Below are 18463 nucleotides of genomic sequence, written 5' to 3'. Positions count from 1 at the left end.
TGCCCCTCGTGCGCGAGTGGTTTCGCGCACGGCATTGTGCCGATGGAGCAAACGTGAGTTCTGAGAAGGCGTAAGAAAAGTTCCCATGTTATCGGAATGTCTGCACGCCAACCTCATCTCGTTTTCTCGAGATGTATGGCCACAGTATTTCTGTGGCCTTCCACAGGATCCAATGTGATTGGATCAGGTGGAAGGGATCCAATACACAGGGTCACAAGAGCTCCATGCAGAGAAGTTACAGGAACATCACGGTGTTTAGTAGTCAGTACGCATGGACTTGGATGGATCTCGCGTTTGATCACTCGGCTACTACATTCTCGCAGAATTTTCGTTTATTTAATACCAAATAAGAATAAAAAAAAGTCGAAGTTTAATCTATTGAACTATGCTAGGAATGATATTCACTTTACATTTTATCGATTTGCACGAAACATTACGTTTCCTAAATGCTTAATTAAAAACAAACTACTAATAGTAATTGGCAACATGATGAAGCGAAAGAAGCAAAACTTAGACACAGCATCAACCAATAAAGCTTAATTCCCCCATTCCTTTCAATAATTTGGCCAAACCGTCCTCCAATTCATTCAAACTACCCTTCAACAACAGTTTCTTTCCTAACAGTTCTACTTTTCCTATTTTAGGTAACCTAACCTTCAGTTTTCGGTTAGTAACAATTGCAGTTTGATTGACAACAGTTATTACGTTATACAGCGTCTCTAGCTTTTAAAAAGCGATTTAAGAACAGCTGCACGTAGAAAATGTAAAAAAACAAAGTGCTTTGTTCAGCGAATGCTACTTAACGCCAGGGGTATAAAGGATTTTGGAGCCGTGCACTAATAATGGGTTCGCGTTAAACGTAGATAAATAAACAAATATTACTCGTATAATAATTAAATAATTGTGATCATAAAATTTCTGGATTCCTAAAAACTGAAACCATTTGCCGCGGGGTGTGCAGCAAACGCAACAAATTTCAAAAGCGCTCTTTGAAGTGACGCCTGACTCTGCGTGGAATTTTGTAACCGAGCGCCCTTCTTGAAATACGAGCTCGGTCTCTCTCTGGTAACGGCCACAATGTTTAAGGTTTTCAACTTGGTGTTGTGTCGAGGTTAATCGCGTGAACAAAGCGCCACACCACAATTGCGAATCGTGTAAGAATATGAAACCACCCGAAAGGTGTACTCACAATATCGTCGTCTCCGATGGGACTTCGGGCACCTTTTCCAACTGCAAAAACATGCACCTGACGGTGGTCCTAAAACACAGACAACGGTACGGGCAAAACGCTGCAGACGACTGCCACAAAGTGACGAATATCGCGAAGATCCAAAGCCCCGGCATAGTCCGACAGCACTGCATCGCCCTCCTGGTTTCTTCAGCAATTACGGCGCACGCAACACACCCGCTCCACTTCACGCCACTCGCAAACTACAACCCTCCCAAAAAGACATTCGTATCCCCGCCACAATTTCACGGCTATCCTCTTCCGCCGGATATAGGGCCGCTCACTCAAACGGCGTCTTCGAAAGAGCGCGCACAAAGTGACCTTTGTTTCTAACGCGAGCGCCGTCGGGGATGGCTAATCTTCTGCTAAGTCGAAAAGTTTCCGATAACTGGAACGCTAGACGAAGTCACCGAATTGAAGTACGGCCGCTGCGTCTCGCTGTATCCTTCCGCGCGGGCTTGGCAAGCTCAGCAAAACCGACGGGGTACGATTTAAAAATAAACACGCGCACGAAACAAGAAGGGAGTTGCGTTCATTGAAAATAGGTTCGTGCGATGCCTTCCGTGGCACGTACCTCGCAAATAAATCGTAAAATGAAGTTCGAGGTGTTCGTGGTTTACGCTGTTCGCAGCAGACGAACCTTGGAAGAAAACTTATATTCTTGTAATTATTCCCCCCCTTCTACTTTAAGATAACGAGACATGCCAGAGATTGAAGATTAAGATAGTAAGACAGTGAGAAATAAGGCAGTGGAAGCCCCTAAACTTTTCCCGAATGGTTATAATATACCAATAAGAAAAGAAATTGCAATCCCATTGATACACCAAAACCAACCATGTATCCGGGGCTTCAGATACCATTGCGCAAATATCCGATTGCAGAAAAGGTAAAGATCAGTAATCTTAGTAACTTGGTCAGTAGGTATTGAAGGCTACTAATGCAGTTCCTTTGGAGATGATGGTTGTTGTGGTTAGTGAGGTTGTTGATTATTATAGCCTTCGGTATTTTTTGATCTGTGCGCTGTCCCTCACAGAATCTCTCTATCTTGACGAAACATGTCTGTAGACCGTCGATATTGTTCATCTTAAATCTTAGTGGTAGGCGTGAATCTTCCCACGAAGTGTGGGCGCCCAGTCTGGTTGTGCATTATTTAGTGTAGAGAAATGCCAGTGTGTGTAGATTATTATTTGTTGTGTCCACACTATGCCATTGCGGTTTATGCACAGTGCAGTCCTGGACACGGTTACATGGGTTCCAGCTGTACAGCTAACCAATTGCACTATCCTGTACTCCTGAGCAAGATTTTTCTTTTTTTCTTGTAATCTTTTCCACCATCCGGCTTCGTGTTATAACATGAAGTTCAAACCCGAATTTAATTTGAATTAAATGATCAGCCAGTGTAAATGTAATTATCTTACGGAGACTGCGAATATGCAAGGGTTCGGCAGCCCTCGTGGGTAGAATCGCCGTTCTCCCCACACCGGGTAGAAAAACCTGAGTTCGAGTCCCGTCGATGACGTGAGGAATTTTTAAGGGCCTTTTTCGCAACGTGGCTGGGTTAGTCGGTCTCAAACAATCGTAGCATGGTTTTTTTCTCCTGTAAACTCGGGTTTTTCATCCAGCAAACAGAAAATGGACATTTGTGGATGAAAAATGGTTTTTCGTTCAGCAAACAGACCACGCAATTTACAGACAGTACACACGGAACAAAATGGCCTTAGTCGCTTATGTTCCTAAAAAAAGTCTTCCCCACAACAAGGGTTCGAGTCCCCAATCCTATAGGTCAGAGATCGCGTAAAATTGTCAAATAAGCATTGTTGGAATTGGTACGATTGAGTTTAGTGCTGTTAATTAGCCGCCTCCTAAATATGTCATAAAAATGTGTGTACTTGTGTATGTGGAAGTATGAAAGCTGTGCAGGTGGGTTGAGTACATGTGGAGTGTATGTTGTTCTGATGGGCCTCTCCCAATTATACTGCATTGGAAGCAACGTATGAGGAAACCCCCTTGCCTTATTGATATCGTGCCTCCCTCTCTGAGGCATAATGCGGGACTGCTGACACTGGGCCAGCTGGCCTGGCCACTATGGGATTAAGAGGGAAGTATTTACGTCTACAGTGCGACCTACTTCCCCCATGGGGCACCCTGTTCGTATGATTTTACTCCCCTTCAATAATACCTGTTTCCTTCCCCACTTCCCATCCATACCCTTTGCCTGATGGACCCTTTCACCATACGAAACGTAACAGTCCCACCACTGTGGAGGATGAGCTCCTTCCACAGGGAGCTCTCCCCTTTAATTCCCGTTGTCCAGGTGGAAGCCTTCCTATCATCCGCCTTCTTCACCTCTTTACTCCAACACTCGAACTATCATCCTCGTGCTCTTTTTCGAAAAAAAAAAAAAACTTCCAGAGTTTTTTTTTTTTTTTTTTTTTTAAGGGAAGCTCAGGCGACGCCCAGTGTTCATCCCATCCACACACTTTATCTGCACTCTACGCCCGGCCTATCTCCACGTGGTAATGGGCAGGTAGTGGGGGGGGATCCCAGTGCCTTCGGCTAAATAGCTGAAATAGCTGAAGGAACAACACTATACACTGAGTGATCACAGAATTATGACCACCCCTATGAAAAGTGAATGCGACCTGTGGACCACACGAGGTACTAGAGTGCGCAGTTAGTCGACCTACGTGGCATAGATAAGGTGTCAGTGGTTCAGTAGGCAGTAAAATTCCGAGCGTGATGGGTAAAAGGAAGGATTTATTGGACTGTGATAACGGACAGATTGTGGGAGCTCGACGAGCTGGTGCCTGGAATTTCCAAACGGTTGAACTGGTGGGGTGTTCGAGAGCCGCCGTTGTTAAAGTGTACCAGGACTGCCGTCAAAATGGTCAAACCCGAAGGCAAAACTGCAAAGATCAGCGAAAGGTGAGCGGCTCGTACAGGCGAACAGGCACAGCACTGTTGAAGAGTTGACGACCCAATACAACATGGGCCAACCCGGAGCAATATCTGGCATGACTATGTGTCGCACGCCCGCACGTATTCTTATTATTATTATCATCTGTTTATTAACCTTAAGTTCATCCCCTGAACAGCCAGTGGGCTAGGAGGATGTACAAATATATATTTTTTAAATACAGCGTACAATTTTATACAAATTTTTGATATTTAAAATAATAAAATTGTTTAGAAAATTACATTCACTTAATAGCGGTAACTTTAAAATAAAATTGTATGGGCTATATCAGCAGACGAACCGTACAGCATCCTCTCTTAACCAAAGGTTCATCGGGTAAAAGACTCGTCTGGTGCAAAGAGCATGCAAGTTGGACGTTAGAAGGTGTGCTGGTCGGATGAGTCACGTTATTTACTCCACACCGTGGAAAGTCGTGTACGGATTTGGCGTCAACAACACGAGGCTCTTCATCCATCATGCATCGTATCAAAAGTGGTGGAGGCGGTTGTATAGTGTGGGGCACGTTTCACCGGCAGGAACTTGAACCCCTGGTGCACGTGGAACAACGTATCAGTGATCTCCACTATCGTCAACTGCTTGCTGACTGTGTACTCCCGGCTATGTTACACTTTTTCCCGAATGGCGAGGGTGTCTTTCAAGATGACAATGCGCCGAGCCATCGGGCACTTCTTGTGCAGGAATGGTTTGAGGAATACAGTTCTGACTTCCAACATATAGATTGACCTCCGAACTCCCCAGATATCAATCCCATAGAGAGCACTTGTGGGACACTATGGAAAGGCGTCTGGATACACCAATCATCTCCATACCTGCATTGTTGGGCGCATTACGCACAGCTTGGTTGACCATACCTCCCGAACTCTTCTGACATCTTGTTGAATCAATGTCAAGTCGGATAGCTGCTGTACAAATGGAGGACCTACGAAGTATTAGGTTAGTAGTCATAATTCAGTGATCACTCAGTGTATACTATGTGCAGCAGGCGTTGTCCTCGCGGGTAGATGAGATTGTTCTCGGGTAACCTTAATATGGAATTTCTTTTTGTTTTGTCCCTGAAAGGTGTTCTATTGCGAGTACTAAGACCTTTTATATTCAACTGCCCGAAAAAAACGCGCAAGAAGACATACTGATGGAAACTCTTATCATAACAACTCATCGCCAACGGGCGGTTTATAGCGTCCACCTCCCCCAATTTCAACTTTCGTTTAAAAGAAACTAATCTCGTACCACAAGTTCTGTGCTCTCCTGAAATTGTTTCATATGGGTTAAGATCTTTACCACATTCGGGCCGCTTTTTATAAATAATCCCCCCCCCCCAGGTCTCTTTGTTCACGTCGTGCTTTTCAAAATGGAACTCCACCAAACCTCAGTTAACTTTAATATATTGCCTACTGTGGTATATAAATAATCGATGACATCACCTGTGGATCTTTTTGTTCATGATCCATCCTTGAACTCTGTCAGCCTCTCATTCCAGGATTTCGTGTGCCTGCTAAAGAGTTCTTATGCTCGATCAAGTTCCTGCTGGCCTCTTAAAAGCCGTCACGATGGCATAGGAACTTATAGTAGCATGCTTGGGTTGAAGGATGAGAAGACGGAAGATACTTGTTGACATAAGATAAAAGAAATAAATAAGGAAAAGTTGGTTCTGTGAGTTTGGAGTTGGACAATGAATGGATGCTTACTTGTTTGGAAGAGGTGGAATTATCGATGCATTTCGAAAAAACTGCCAGTGAAAGTACCTACAGAAAAGGAAGGCAGAAAAACTCTTAACGTCTACGATACAAAGAGTTCAGGGACTTTGTAAGAGACGGATCTTTAATTCACCTGACTGCCCTCAGGAAGACGGTCAGGTCAATTAATGACCGGCTTCGGCTGTGTCTTAAAAACCTCTCTCAAGCTTGAGGGAGGCACTGCCTTATTTTTGGGGGCACTACCCAAGGTATTGGAACAATATTCCATGGTAGATAGGCCGTAAGATTTGTACTGAAAATAGATGTTTAGAAGAAAAGCAACGCCGAGAGGAAAAAAGAAAAATCCAGCTTTTTTGTTGCAATATGTGATTTCGTCTAGAAATCTGATTGTTATTGAAGATGGCATAGCGGTAAATTTCCTTTTGCAAGAAATAAGTCAGGACTGAGTTTTAGGTGGATTGAAGTTAACTAAGTTTTCTTCGCCCCATTGGAGAATTTCCTGTAGATTAACATTTAAGAAATTGGCAATGGATGTTGAAGAAGTTGAATCTGTTTGTGTAGGTCACGTTTTCTCAGACTGGAAGGTGGAATTTAATGTGCTGTCATCAACAGAACTATGGATAGGATTTCTAGTCAAGCGAGAAATTAGTGAGAATCGTGAACTTCAACCTGCGTAGAGTCTTTAATTTCTTAAAGGGTGGTTACAGATTATTCTCTGACGTTTCGTTCTACTTCGTGGACTACTTCTTCAGTGGGTACTTGAAATGCTGTCCCCTTCAAGAAATTAAAGACAGATTACGCTCTGTGGAGGGTGAAATGCTTTTTTCTGCTTAACCGTACCCGCCAGCACATAATCATGGGGGACAATAATTCGTATGCCGCCCCTCGCAGCATCGCATCTGGTGCGTTGCAGTTAGTAAAGTAAACGGGCGTTTACTTTAACCTTGTTTACTCCACTCGTGTAGGAATTCCCCTGACGTGTAAACATTCTTCAAAACAAACTTCCGAGGGGGTTGTTATCTTCTAAAGATCGGATTATTTCGCGTGGGAGCAGCGGACAAGCCGGACGGGTCCTGAAGTGCTTATTGCACGCTGCATCAAACATTACATGTTGCAGCTGGCGCTAGGTGACTCTGCAGGTTCTTAAGCTAAGTGTAGCGACCACGTGACTGTACATTGGTGGAAAAAATATGCGGGTAGACTTCGTATGTTTTTAACAGATTCGTTTACATTTGTGATAAAAATTTAACTTGCTTATACACCATCAGCCAAAAAAAATAATAATAAAATAATAATAATAATAAATAAATAAAAAATCTTCCCATTTCACCCATCCATTCGCTCAAAAAGTTTCTACAATTCTTCAAATTTATTTAAGCTATCAACTTCCACAATAACAGATGGAAGTTTGTTCCAGCAATCAACCACCTTCTGGCTAAAGGCAAATTTCCGCACATCTATTCTACAACTGTCTTCCCTCAATTTGAATTTATGTCCCCTCAGGCGATTAATCTGGGCAAGAGGAAGAATTCCATCAGCATTGAACTTGCTCAAACCATTCAAGGCCTTGTACACCTCAATCTGGACATGTAGCACAGCGTGGTTTCTAGTGCTAAGGATTCACAGCGAAAATACTATTTTAATAAAACAACAACGCAATTGAAAATTTTGCTGAGAGATCAGATTGGTTATGGTGCCAAATATTTGCATAATGTATTTGCCGAGGACCATCAGGGAAGATTTTATATGTATCCAACAAAATGTGTGATATGTTGTGTTGTGTTGTGCCCATTGTTTGTCAGGCTTATTGGCCGCCAGGCCCCTAGTGGGGCCCGACGTTTCCCATACCTCGCCACGTGGAGGCTAGCATGGTGTGTCCAGTATCACAACAAGTTGCTCTGGCAGGTCTGCCATCTAGTTTCCTGGGATTTTAGTGGCTAGGATCTAAAAAAAAAAAAAAAATCACGCGTTTGTCATTAATGCTTAATGGGATTGCTGTTAGGAAATCGCTGGTTGGGGCTGAACGCTAGAGAGATTATTATTATTTTATTATTATTATTAAAATCAGTTTATTTCCCAAGAAACCTTCGGTCACCCCGGGACGGCTCTGTGCCAGATGTGTTAAAAGGCCTAAAATAGGTCGGGCAAAATTTTGTTATTAAATTTAGACGTGAGGCTATACGCTAGATGAAAGATAATAGTGTTAGTTGTCCCCTATTGGGACCAACTGTTGCCCACACTTTGGCACAAGGAGGCAGGTCAGGCACCCAGTAGATTATTTAAGTACTCTAGCAGGCTCCACCACCTAACTTCCAAGGATTTCAGTGGCAAGCTTAAAAAAAAGGGGGGGGGGGGTGTACACTAGAATTTGGGACAGGAAGTCCTAGAAGTAGCCTTCAGGTATACCTCAGGGTAACTATCGGAATACGTCGCCGTGTTGGCGTTACACTAAGAATAAGAAGGGCTGTTTATTTGCATTCATACATATAGCCCACAGTGCCGTTTTAATGGAAAGGGGTTGCAATCTTACCATCGGCTCGCCCCTCCCCCTTCCTAGTGATTTTGGACACGAGCAACAGTGCTTTGCAAGCAGTCACAAAATCACTACTTGCTCATGTCTAAGATGGTGTAATCTATAATTTTTGGGAAGGGGAGTCGATCTTTCTTCCATTGTATCTCTTTGTAGTGCTTTTGACGTATTGAGTAGACAGACCCCAATCAGAAGTGCGGGTGGTTTGGACTCCTTCCTGAAAACTCTGTTGTGACTGACATGAAGGGCAAAGTCATTCTGGGACACTTAAGGCATCTTCCACCTCCACGAGAAAACAAGTGCGAGTCCCGTCTGAAATGAGCAGTTGTGGAATTATTCATTTCCAAGCCAAAACAAATATCGAGGTATTTTTATTGAAGCGTGTTTAGGGTGGGATGGGATGGGCATACAGTCTAAAATTCCTAGAGACGTATAGTTTTAATTTATTATGGAGGGCTTCCAAACTGCCATCTAGTGGCGCCTTTCGAATATATTTTTCATTCTGTCTCATTCCTACAGTTGTCCGTCCTTCCGAGAATGAAATATTCAGCTCCACATTCCACAATTCATGCAGAGTAGGTGAAAGGCTGTCCCGGGATCCTTAATGTCCCTTAAGCGAAAGCGAATACTACAAGCGTACAGAATATCAATGAAAAAAAAAAAAAAAAAAAAAAAAGTTTATTGAAAATACATGTTGTGCCCATTCATCAAATTAGCAACATACTTATGCTTATAAGGTGTTGATACATCAGAGAATCCAGAGCCAACACGAGCCACTGGATCAAATAGCCTCATCGGGCCTGCCCTGCCTTCACCCTCCAATTCCTCTTTTCTGTAAATGGCAGTGGGCCGGATACGTTACACGATATGCAGGCCTGGGCCATCCGACTCGCTTGTTCCTTTCACTGTCAACGCACCTGCTGCTCCCTAAGTCCATGCTTTTGTTGAGAAAACATAAAACAGAATTATACAACACAAAGAAGAAAAATAAATTTAATTTTTATTAATAACAAGGTAGACAACAGGCAACCATTGAGAGTGAATCTGAGAGCAGAACATTGAACACGATTGATAACAATAAAGAATCCAACAGGAAGATGAACATTGATTCAAACATTAAAATTATATGTACAAAAGAGGTACAAATTAAGTTGTTACCGGTAAAACAAATGATACATTAATTAATTAGGGAGTAGGAAAATAATAATTAAAAAATACAAAAAAGTAATAATAAACTACATGAACAAATTGAGAGCTATTCATTTTGCAGTTCTAGAGAACAGGCATACTTGTGGATGGAGTTCATCAGTGATTGGGAATTGTCAAAAACAGTCAATGAGAGAGTCATGTGATCTACACAGACCTTACCAAGGCTTTTGACAATGTCCCCACAATCAACTTGCTAAAAAACTAAGCCACTATGCAATACATGACCCTTTATCATCCTGGTTGATTTCATATCGAAAACACAGGACATAGGACAGGAAATCTCAAGGGAATTTTTTCCATCGAGAGGAGTACCACAGGGATCATCTCTTGGGCCTCTTTTATTCACCATCTTTATCAACGATCTACCGCAATTTGTTGAGAGAGGTGGTGTTAAGATCCTAAGCTTACCGATGATGTGAAACTACGCTGGTGTTCAAAGAAAGTGCATCACCTAGGAATTTCACATTTCTAACCCTTTTTCCACTTTGGCTAGAAGGGATTCATAATACACTGAGTGATAGAATAGAGGATTACGGAACGTAAGGTAACTGGCAAAATTATTTGGACTGCTTCAATTTTGTTAATTAAAGTCTTTGTGAGGATTCCAAATGGGTGAGCTGAATTCAAGGATTGGGAGAACTATAGTTTTATAAAAGATGACAGCATTTCTGTAGTTTTTGAACTTGTAGGTGCTCCGTTTGATGAATCCCAGTGATTTGAATGCTTTTCTGGTGATTTTAAGGACATGGGCATCGAATTTATTCTCCTCTCTTCTCCACTGCTAGAGAAAAGAATCCCAAGTGGTTAAGTTGGTCACACCTTTCGATGATCACACAGTTAATTGTACTTCGTATTCAGGGCCGAATTAAGGATGAATTATAGGCTCCTGGCGATATATAAATTTGAGGCCCCTTTTATATATATATATAAAGTTTGCATTTGTCATACCTTGCTTATTCATTTTTTGTTTTTTATTTTTATTTTTCCATAAACTGTAACTTGACTTTAAATTACATTTAATATATATACAAATGTATATACTGCCTACCATTAATATCCGGACACCCCTCCATGGATGGGGAAACAGGTCCTATGCCTGCAACACGTCACAGAACCTGCTATAAAAATGCACACTGGGCTTCGAACAGACAATTGCAAAAGTGGGCATGCAAGATGACACGTTCAACAGAATTGATCACCTCAACAAATGCTAGACTGCTAGACGCCGATTAACATGGTGTAAGGAGCGCAAATCCTGGACTGTAGAGCAGTGGAAAACAGTCCTATGGACAGAATAGTCGAGGTTCGCACTCTACCAGTCTGATGGTCATTCCTGGGTGTGGCAAATGGCAAGGGAACAGTTCCTTACTGATTGTATTCTCCCAACAATGAAGTTTGGTGGAGGAGTGTCATGGTATGGGGCTCCTTTCATTGTTTCACTTTTGCCCATTAGTCGTTATCGACAAAACCATGAATGCTGTGTACTACCAGGACAACCTGGACAATAATGCACCTCCAACATTATGGCAATACTTCGGGGAAGGCCCATACGTGTATCAACAAGACAAGGCGCCATGTCATACTGCTCGGGTCGTAACAGAGAGGTCGAGGACATGGGTATGGAAAAGTTGTATTGGCCAGCTCAGATCTGAACCCTATTGAGCATCTTTAGGACGTATTGGGTCGTCGGGTACGTGCACGTCGAGATCGCCCAAAGAACAAGGCCGAACTGGTGGCTGCGTTAAAGGCCGAGTGGAGGATCATATCACATGACATTTATAAAAAGCTGGTTGAGAGTATGCCGCGAAGACCGTCATAAAAGAAAAAGGTTTCAGCACAAAATATTAAATGACACAATAAAAGCTCTTTTTTGTCTAAGGGCAGGTGTCCGAATATTAATGATAGGGCAGTGTATAAAATTTAAACACTTAACAAGTTAAGTTTAAGAATGCTTTTATATTACACGTTTTCTTGGTTTGATATTATTATTATTAGAAATTTGTTATCACTACTTAAGAAAATATTTACTCTGAAAATGAGGGCCTCCTCTTCGGGTGAGGCCTCCGATCATGGCCGGTTTGCCCGTAGCGTTAACGCGGCCCTGTCCGTACTTATTAGTTGTGGAGATTTGCAGGATGAGAAAGAGATTAGTTTGCACTTCGAGGAGTTAGCACACAAATCATGCAGCGATAGCCACAGAGAGAATTTATTGAGAGCACATTGAAGCTGTTCAGAATCAGTCCGCACATTGAAGCTGTTCAGAATCTCCTTCATTGCTGAGTAGATCTTAAGATCATCTGCATAGAGAGCAACTTGAACATTGGAGGTGTAGATGAAATAAGGAAGATCATTTACGAAAACAATGGAAAGTAGAGGACCTAAGGGGGAGCCTTGAGGAACTCCCCTTAGTGGAATGAAATTGTCCGAGTTCACTTGATTGATCATAACGCTCAAGGAACGATGCGTAATGTACTGCGAAGCCATGAGAGCAAAGGGTCACGGATACCATATAGCTTAAGCTTTTCCAGAAGTTGTTCGTGCGGGACTTTATCAAATGCCTTGGATATGTCTGTGTAGACTGCATCAACTTGAAGGTGGTTATGAAGAACTTCAAGGTGTATTGCCAGTAAGGAAGCAAATTTGCGACTACTGACACCACTGCAGAAACCATATTGATTCTGATCAATGAAACGCCTGAAGAATTCGAAGAGATGTTTGTGTACTGCTGTGTCGAAGAGTTTAGCCAGTACCACTTTGTGGGAAGGCATTAACTACTGCCCTCTCACACAAACAAATTATGATATTAGGGTCACCGTAAATGATTACATCTACTCATATTTATTTTGTCTGTAAGCTGCGTGTGTTCTCTGGTCAATTTGCCTGTTTTGCTGGACGAAAAAAACCCCAGTTTCTTGGGGGGGGGGGAACCTTTCCATCTATGCCTGAGACTGACTAACTCAGCTACTGAGTGAAAAAAGCCCATTAAAGTTTCTCGTGTCATGGAGTGGATTCCAACCCGGGCCTTTTCCACCCGGTGTGGAGAGGACGGTGACGATACTACTGTGCTACTCGCGCAGACGGTTCTCCTCACACACGCGACTATCCAGTTGATTTTTGAATTCTTCAAACTGTCAGCCTCAACTATCTGCGAGGCAACTTGTTCCAGCAATTAATGACTCGCTGGCTAAAAGAAAATTTACTGCAATCCAATCTAAACCTCAACCCCTGTAATTTGAATTTATGGCCTGTAGTTCTGGAATTTTTTTATAAGAGTCGAAATTCCACCTTCATTCATTTTACTAATCTCTCTCAGTGCCTTTTAAACCTCAATCAGGTCGTCTCTGAGCTGTTTGGTTGCCAAGCTCTGTAGCCCACACAATTGGAGTCTTTCCTCATATGGTCGCCCTTTTGCTGATAACACGAGTTTCTCATCTTTGGACTCTTTCAAGAAGCTCAATGTCTTTTTTTTCATACTTGAACAGTATTCCAGATGTGATCTTACAATTGTCTTATACAGTGGGACTCACTGTATCAACGACTCTTTCAATCTTTAATTTGTCTGCAAATTTTTGCATCACGCGTTCTATTAATTCGTCGATGTCATTTACGAAAATGAGAAACAGCATGGTCGAAGAACCCATCCTTGGGGAACCACCACCACAGACATTACACCAATCTGAAGAATGGTGATACTCCAAGGATCCAAATAAACTATGCCGAAATTGTTCCCTAAATCCAGCTCATGAGTAGCTGTGTCAAACTAGCCTAAGTTCGTTAAACGCGATTTTCCCTTAACAAAACCATGTTGTGTGTCCTTCAAAATGCCATACCTTTCCGTGTCCCTGGATTGCACGCTTAATCATTGCCGCTAAGATTTTCCCTACCAATGAAGTCAAACCGGTCTGTAGTTACCAGCTTCCCTCATAGAATCGCCTTTATGAATTGGCGATACGATGGCACTTCTCCAATCCAAAGGAATCTCGCCGAGTCCAAAGATACCCTCATTAACCTCAATGGTTTAATACACTTCCTGGCGGTCTTTCTCAATACTACCGGGTATACGCCATCAACTCCGGGAGCTTTACTTGCCTTTATGCTCAAAGGTTCTTCCAACAAACAGCCATCTGTAATTTTGTCTGAGCGGTAGCACAGTGGTATCGTCACCGTCCTCCCCACACCGTGTAGAAAAGGCCCGGGTTCGAATCCCGTTGATGACGCGAGGAACTTAATGCGCTTTTTTCACTCCGTGGCTGAGTTAGTCGGTCTCAGACGTAGTTTGAGCCACATGTAATTACGAAATCACTAGTTTCAATGGTTTGACCTCACTCGCACAGCCTGAAGGTCCTTATTGAAAGCGAAACAGCCATTGATGCCCCGCACTACCGAAAATACAGATGAAACTAAAAACTAATACAGATGAAACTAAAAACTAATACAGATGAAACAGGTGCAGAAATATGGTTATTATACATCTTTGCAATGAGAAGTATTATCCCCTTGAGAAAGTATTACTTTCAGCCTTCATTGCCCACAACGACTAGTCTTTCGAAACCGCTCGTAGGACAAAACACGACTTCCAATGAAACAGCAGTAGGTCGATGGGTGTACGTGAAGGCGTTGTTTGCTTAAAAACTGCTGCATCATTGAAGGAGATGCTCTACGCCTTCTGTCATCGCTCCTATCTGAAGGAAAAATTTCCATGGACGTAAATGGCAAACGTATTCAATATCTACTAAACAAGGCTGAGGGTGAGAATCAAACTGGTAGTCAAGATTCTTGACACTGCATCCTGGCAAACGTATCATTGGAGGAGTACTATATCAGCAATTAGGGAAACACAAGCCCTGCCCCAGAAGAATTTAGAACTTGGGAAAACGAAGAGATCTCTTCCCTACTGGATGCTGAAAAAAGATCAAGAGAGGGCTAGAAGGTATCGCCAGAAGGTTAAGTGCAATATATTGAAAATATGAAACTGCATTGGCAGCCTCTTGCATTCGTTCTTTATCAAATAGGGTTTGGTCCCTTTTAAATAAATGGGAGGTAACCTTTTGTCCATCCCATTCGTTATAATACATGTAGTGCAATAACTGCTGTCCCTACCTCATTATCCTAACTCGTTGTGAAGGGAAAGTTTGCTCTGCTGTTTCCAATAAAACTCTCGAATCAACTGGGCAACCCTGTTTTCAGAGGAATCCCACTGGCGACAAAAACAGTTTAAAGGACAAGACCTTTAACTTCGGTCTCGGGCGAGGACCCTCCAATTGCCAGAAAGTGGATAAAAGTTTCTGTATTAATGTTTACACGCCAATGTACTGTTATTATCCTGTAGTGGTCCAATACTTTCCATAACATGGTGTACATTTGAGATATCGATTGTTAAAAACATGACTAGTGAACTGGTTTTAAACAAGAAAGTTAAGGATTTCCTTTCTATGGTTGATGGAGTCTAGAAATCCTTTCGAGGGAAATATTTGAAGACTGGAGAACCACATTTAATGTCCGATATTCTGCGGAATAAGTGCTTTTCCTTTAAGAATCCACAGTAAGGTTGGTAGGTGATGAAGGTGAAGGTAAGCAGGAATGTAAGCTGTGATTATCTCTTTCTTTCTTTCTTTAATTCCCTGTAGTGCTTTGCGCAATAAAGATCCTCATTATTAGAGTGTATGATTTGTTGTTGTAGCAACTAAAAGGTCCGTTTAAGGCATCGTGTATGATTAATGGACAATAATTTATTATCATAAATTACACCCAGGCCTTTCTGCCTCGTGATGGCTGCAATAATTTGATCACCAGGAACAAGAATTAATTTAAAACTAGTTTTGCTCATTAGTAATGCTTTAAAAGTGCTCAGGCGCGTTGGGAACTTGGGATTGACTTCAAGGCCGAAGTTAGAATGGTATGAAGCAACTTTCGTTACACGCAGTTGTTGATTACTTGGTCTGTTGGAACCTTTGTTGAGCTTCGAAGGACATTACCCATGGGGAACGAAATATGTTAACTCGGTACATAATATGTAATTGGCGTTAAACACTAAACCAACTAAGGCTGTGAGCGTCACCACACTATCTGTAAAATTGCTTGTATTCTCTTCAGTCGGTTTGCTCTTTGTTGGATGAAAAACCGGAGTTTAAAATTATGCAACCATCGATTAAGTCAGCCACGTTGTGAAGAGAGCCAATCGTCTCCCCAACCGGGTAGAACAGACCACCATTCGAATCCTGTTAATGATGCGAGGAATTTTTAAGGCCTTTTTTCACAACGTGGCTGAGTTAGTTCGGTCTCAGGCGAGGACAGCGTGATTTTCTCTCTCTCAGAAACTCGGGTTGCTCTTCCAGAAAAAAATATATGGTTGCTGATGCACCTGAAACCCAATAACAACCAACCAACGAACCGACCAAGAGAACCAGTGAACGTTTCACGGGATTCGACCTGTGGCCTTTTCTAATCCGGTTGGAAGGACAGTGATTATATCTACCTGGCTACCCGCGAGGGTAGGTGTCTCATAATTTGACCATCCAGGGTACGTATTAGCTGGTATAAGCCTCCCGAAACAAGGATGGAGCTGGATGGTGTTTGGTGACCCCGAGAATGCCCACATCCGCGTTGTCTGCTCTCGAATGGGCCTATTATGAGTCCGCAATGTTTATGGCAGTCATTAATCGGTAAAAAGAAATTTTGAGGACGACCCACCCACTACTTACGATGAATAATGGATTCAATTAAGTGAGCGACGAGGCTAGAAAAAATGCCGAACAGTTTATGCGCTGCTAAGTGATGACATCACAACCTCATTGACTGTAAGTAGCGTCGCTACTGAACCCTCAATTCCGCTTGATAAATGACGCATTGTTTTAGGGCCGGCCATCAGAAGGAACAGCGCTTTCGTTACGATAAGTTCCCGCGGGAGGGAGGGAAGGAAACTTTTTTCTTTCTTTCTAGACTGAAGGTTAAGTGCCCCAAACAAATCACCCACGGAGTTCCTTGGATTCGACAGTCGAATGGACAAAGGATCCGTTCATGTCAGCAGTAAACATTTGCCACTCAGCGTTGCCTTACAATCACGATTTTACAATATTCGTACGAATTTTAATATTATTCGTTGCCTCTAGAGGAGCTGGGTAAAATGCAACACGTGTGCCATCTGCCGGGCAAATGGCTAACTAAATAAAACTCGGTCCCAACTGATAAATGTATTTTGTCGTAAAGTCTAAGATGGAAAAAATCCCCCAATATTTTGCATTCGGGATTGAATTGGGAACACTCGAGCCCACAAATAATATTCTTTTTGCATTTATACACAATTTTGTGAAATTTATTAAATCTTAGAAATCCATGGTGGTAAAATCTTCGGAATGATGTTCTAGTCACCACGGCTCTGTGGGGAAGTGCATTATCCTGCTGGAAGAGTCCATTGCCCCGTGGGTACACGTTGACCATGAAGGGATGCTGGACCGTTCAGAGATGTGTCTAGACGTACCCAACGTCTGCCAGTTGAATATACCCCAGACCATTACCAACCGTCCACCTACCTGAACATTACCTTGTTGACCTGACGGGTGCACAGCTTCTTGCTCTTTCCGCCAGACCTGCACCCTCCCATCCGCTCGAAATAACTGGAAACGGGATTCATTGGACCAGGAGACTCGTCACAGTCCTGTGTCATGGTGTTAGAAATGGGATTGTGGTGGGTCGGCGGCTGCCATAACCTATTTCGGCTAATGATCGCCTGATGTTCTTGGTGGAGATGTTTCTGGCACCTCCCTCGTTGAAGTCTGCGTTGATTTGTGCGACTGTCGTTCTCCGGTTGGCTGAAATAATGCGAGACAGAAGGTCACGTTCATCCACCACCTTTTTCCGCCCACAGCGCTGTCCATGATGAGATATTATTCCGCATATTCCCAATACACTCTTGATGCTGTTGGATGGAGACAGTGCAGTTTCTGTACCACCCCCGCGATAGAGTGACCCATGCGTCTGGCACCCACTATCATCCCTCTTTCAAAGTGGGATGATAGTGGGTGCCCGACACATGGCCAAGCGATGGGTTCGTCCACTAGCGAGAGGAGTGACAGTGTTGCGTTACCCAGGAACCAGGAGCCCATGAATTCTGTCCTTTCAGTGTATTTTGTCTGTAGATTGTATGTTCTGAAGTCGATTTTCTGATTTTGCTGGATGAATAGCCCGAGTTTCCCGGAGGTAAAAAACCGTGCTACACTCGCCTGAGATCGGTTAACTCAGCCACGTTTTGAAAAAGACACAAAAATTCAAACAGACGGTTGCAGAATAGCCGGGTGGAAGTTTGCCTTTAGCTAACGGGTGTTAATTGGTGGAACAAACTTCCATCTGTCGTTGTAGAAGTTGATAGGTTAAATAAATTCAAGGAAGAACTGGACAAACGTTTGGAGCTAAATTGGAATGGGGATTTTTTTTTTTTTTTGTTGATACTATATAAGCTTGCTTTCTTGCATCATTTGCTACCACTAATCTATATTTTATCACCCAATAATAAAATTAACTAGTCCGTTGCCAAAGCAACGCAAATTATATTCGTAAGCCAAAACATTACGACCACTTCTGCCTACACGAGTAGACCATCCGCATCCCACAGCAGTTAGGAGTTATGACACCGACAGGCGCAGCATATATAGTGATGGCGCGCATAGTGCCTCCAGTTGGTCAGTAGGAAGCCCGTGCAACGGGGAAAGGGGATGACATGATAGAATTAGAATGGGGAATAATTTGCAGAGCTAGGAAGGGTCTTTTTTTATTAATTAGGATTTTTCAAATTTGTTTCATAACTAGGAAAGTTTTGTTGGATGAAATAC

General features: G+C 42.7%; 1 protein-coding gene across 3 annotated transcripts in view; it reads right to left on the bottom strand.

The window, feature by feature from the left end:
- Pxn (Peroxidasin) overlaps positions 1-1413 on the bottom strand; it is a 247354-nt gene extending 245941 nt beyond the window's left edge. For all 3 annotated transcript variants that reach the window (XM_090371255.1, XM_090371256.1, XM_090371257.1), the window contains exon 1: positions 1190-1413. In XM_090371255.1, coding sequence (XP_090227381.1) covers positions 1190-1362 — 173 coding nt within the window. In that variant the 5' untranslated portion in view covers positions 1363-1413. The remainder of the gene's footprint in view (positions 1-1189) is intronic.
- Positions 1414-18463: the final 17050 nt, after the last annotated feature.

Source organism: Mastigoproctus giganteus, chromosome 4 (assembly GCF_048544385.1).
Source record: "Mastigoproctus giganteus isolate SK-2022 chromosome 4, ASM4854438v1, whole genome shotgun sequence".
Classification (NCBI taxonomy): Eukaryota; Metazoa; Arthropoda; class Arachnida; order Uropygi; family Thelyphonidae; genus Mastigoproctus; species Mastigoproctus giganteus.
The sequence above is the reverse complement of the archived record's forward strand: the minus strand, read 5'-3'. Positions and strand labels throughout refer to the sequence as shown.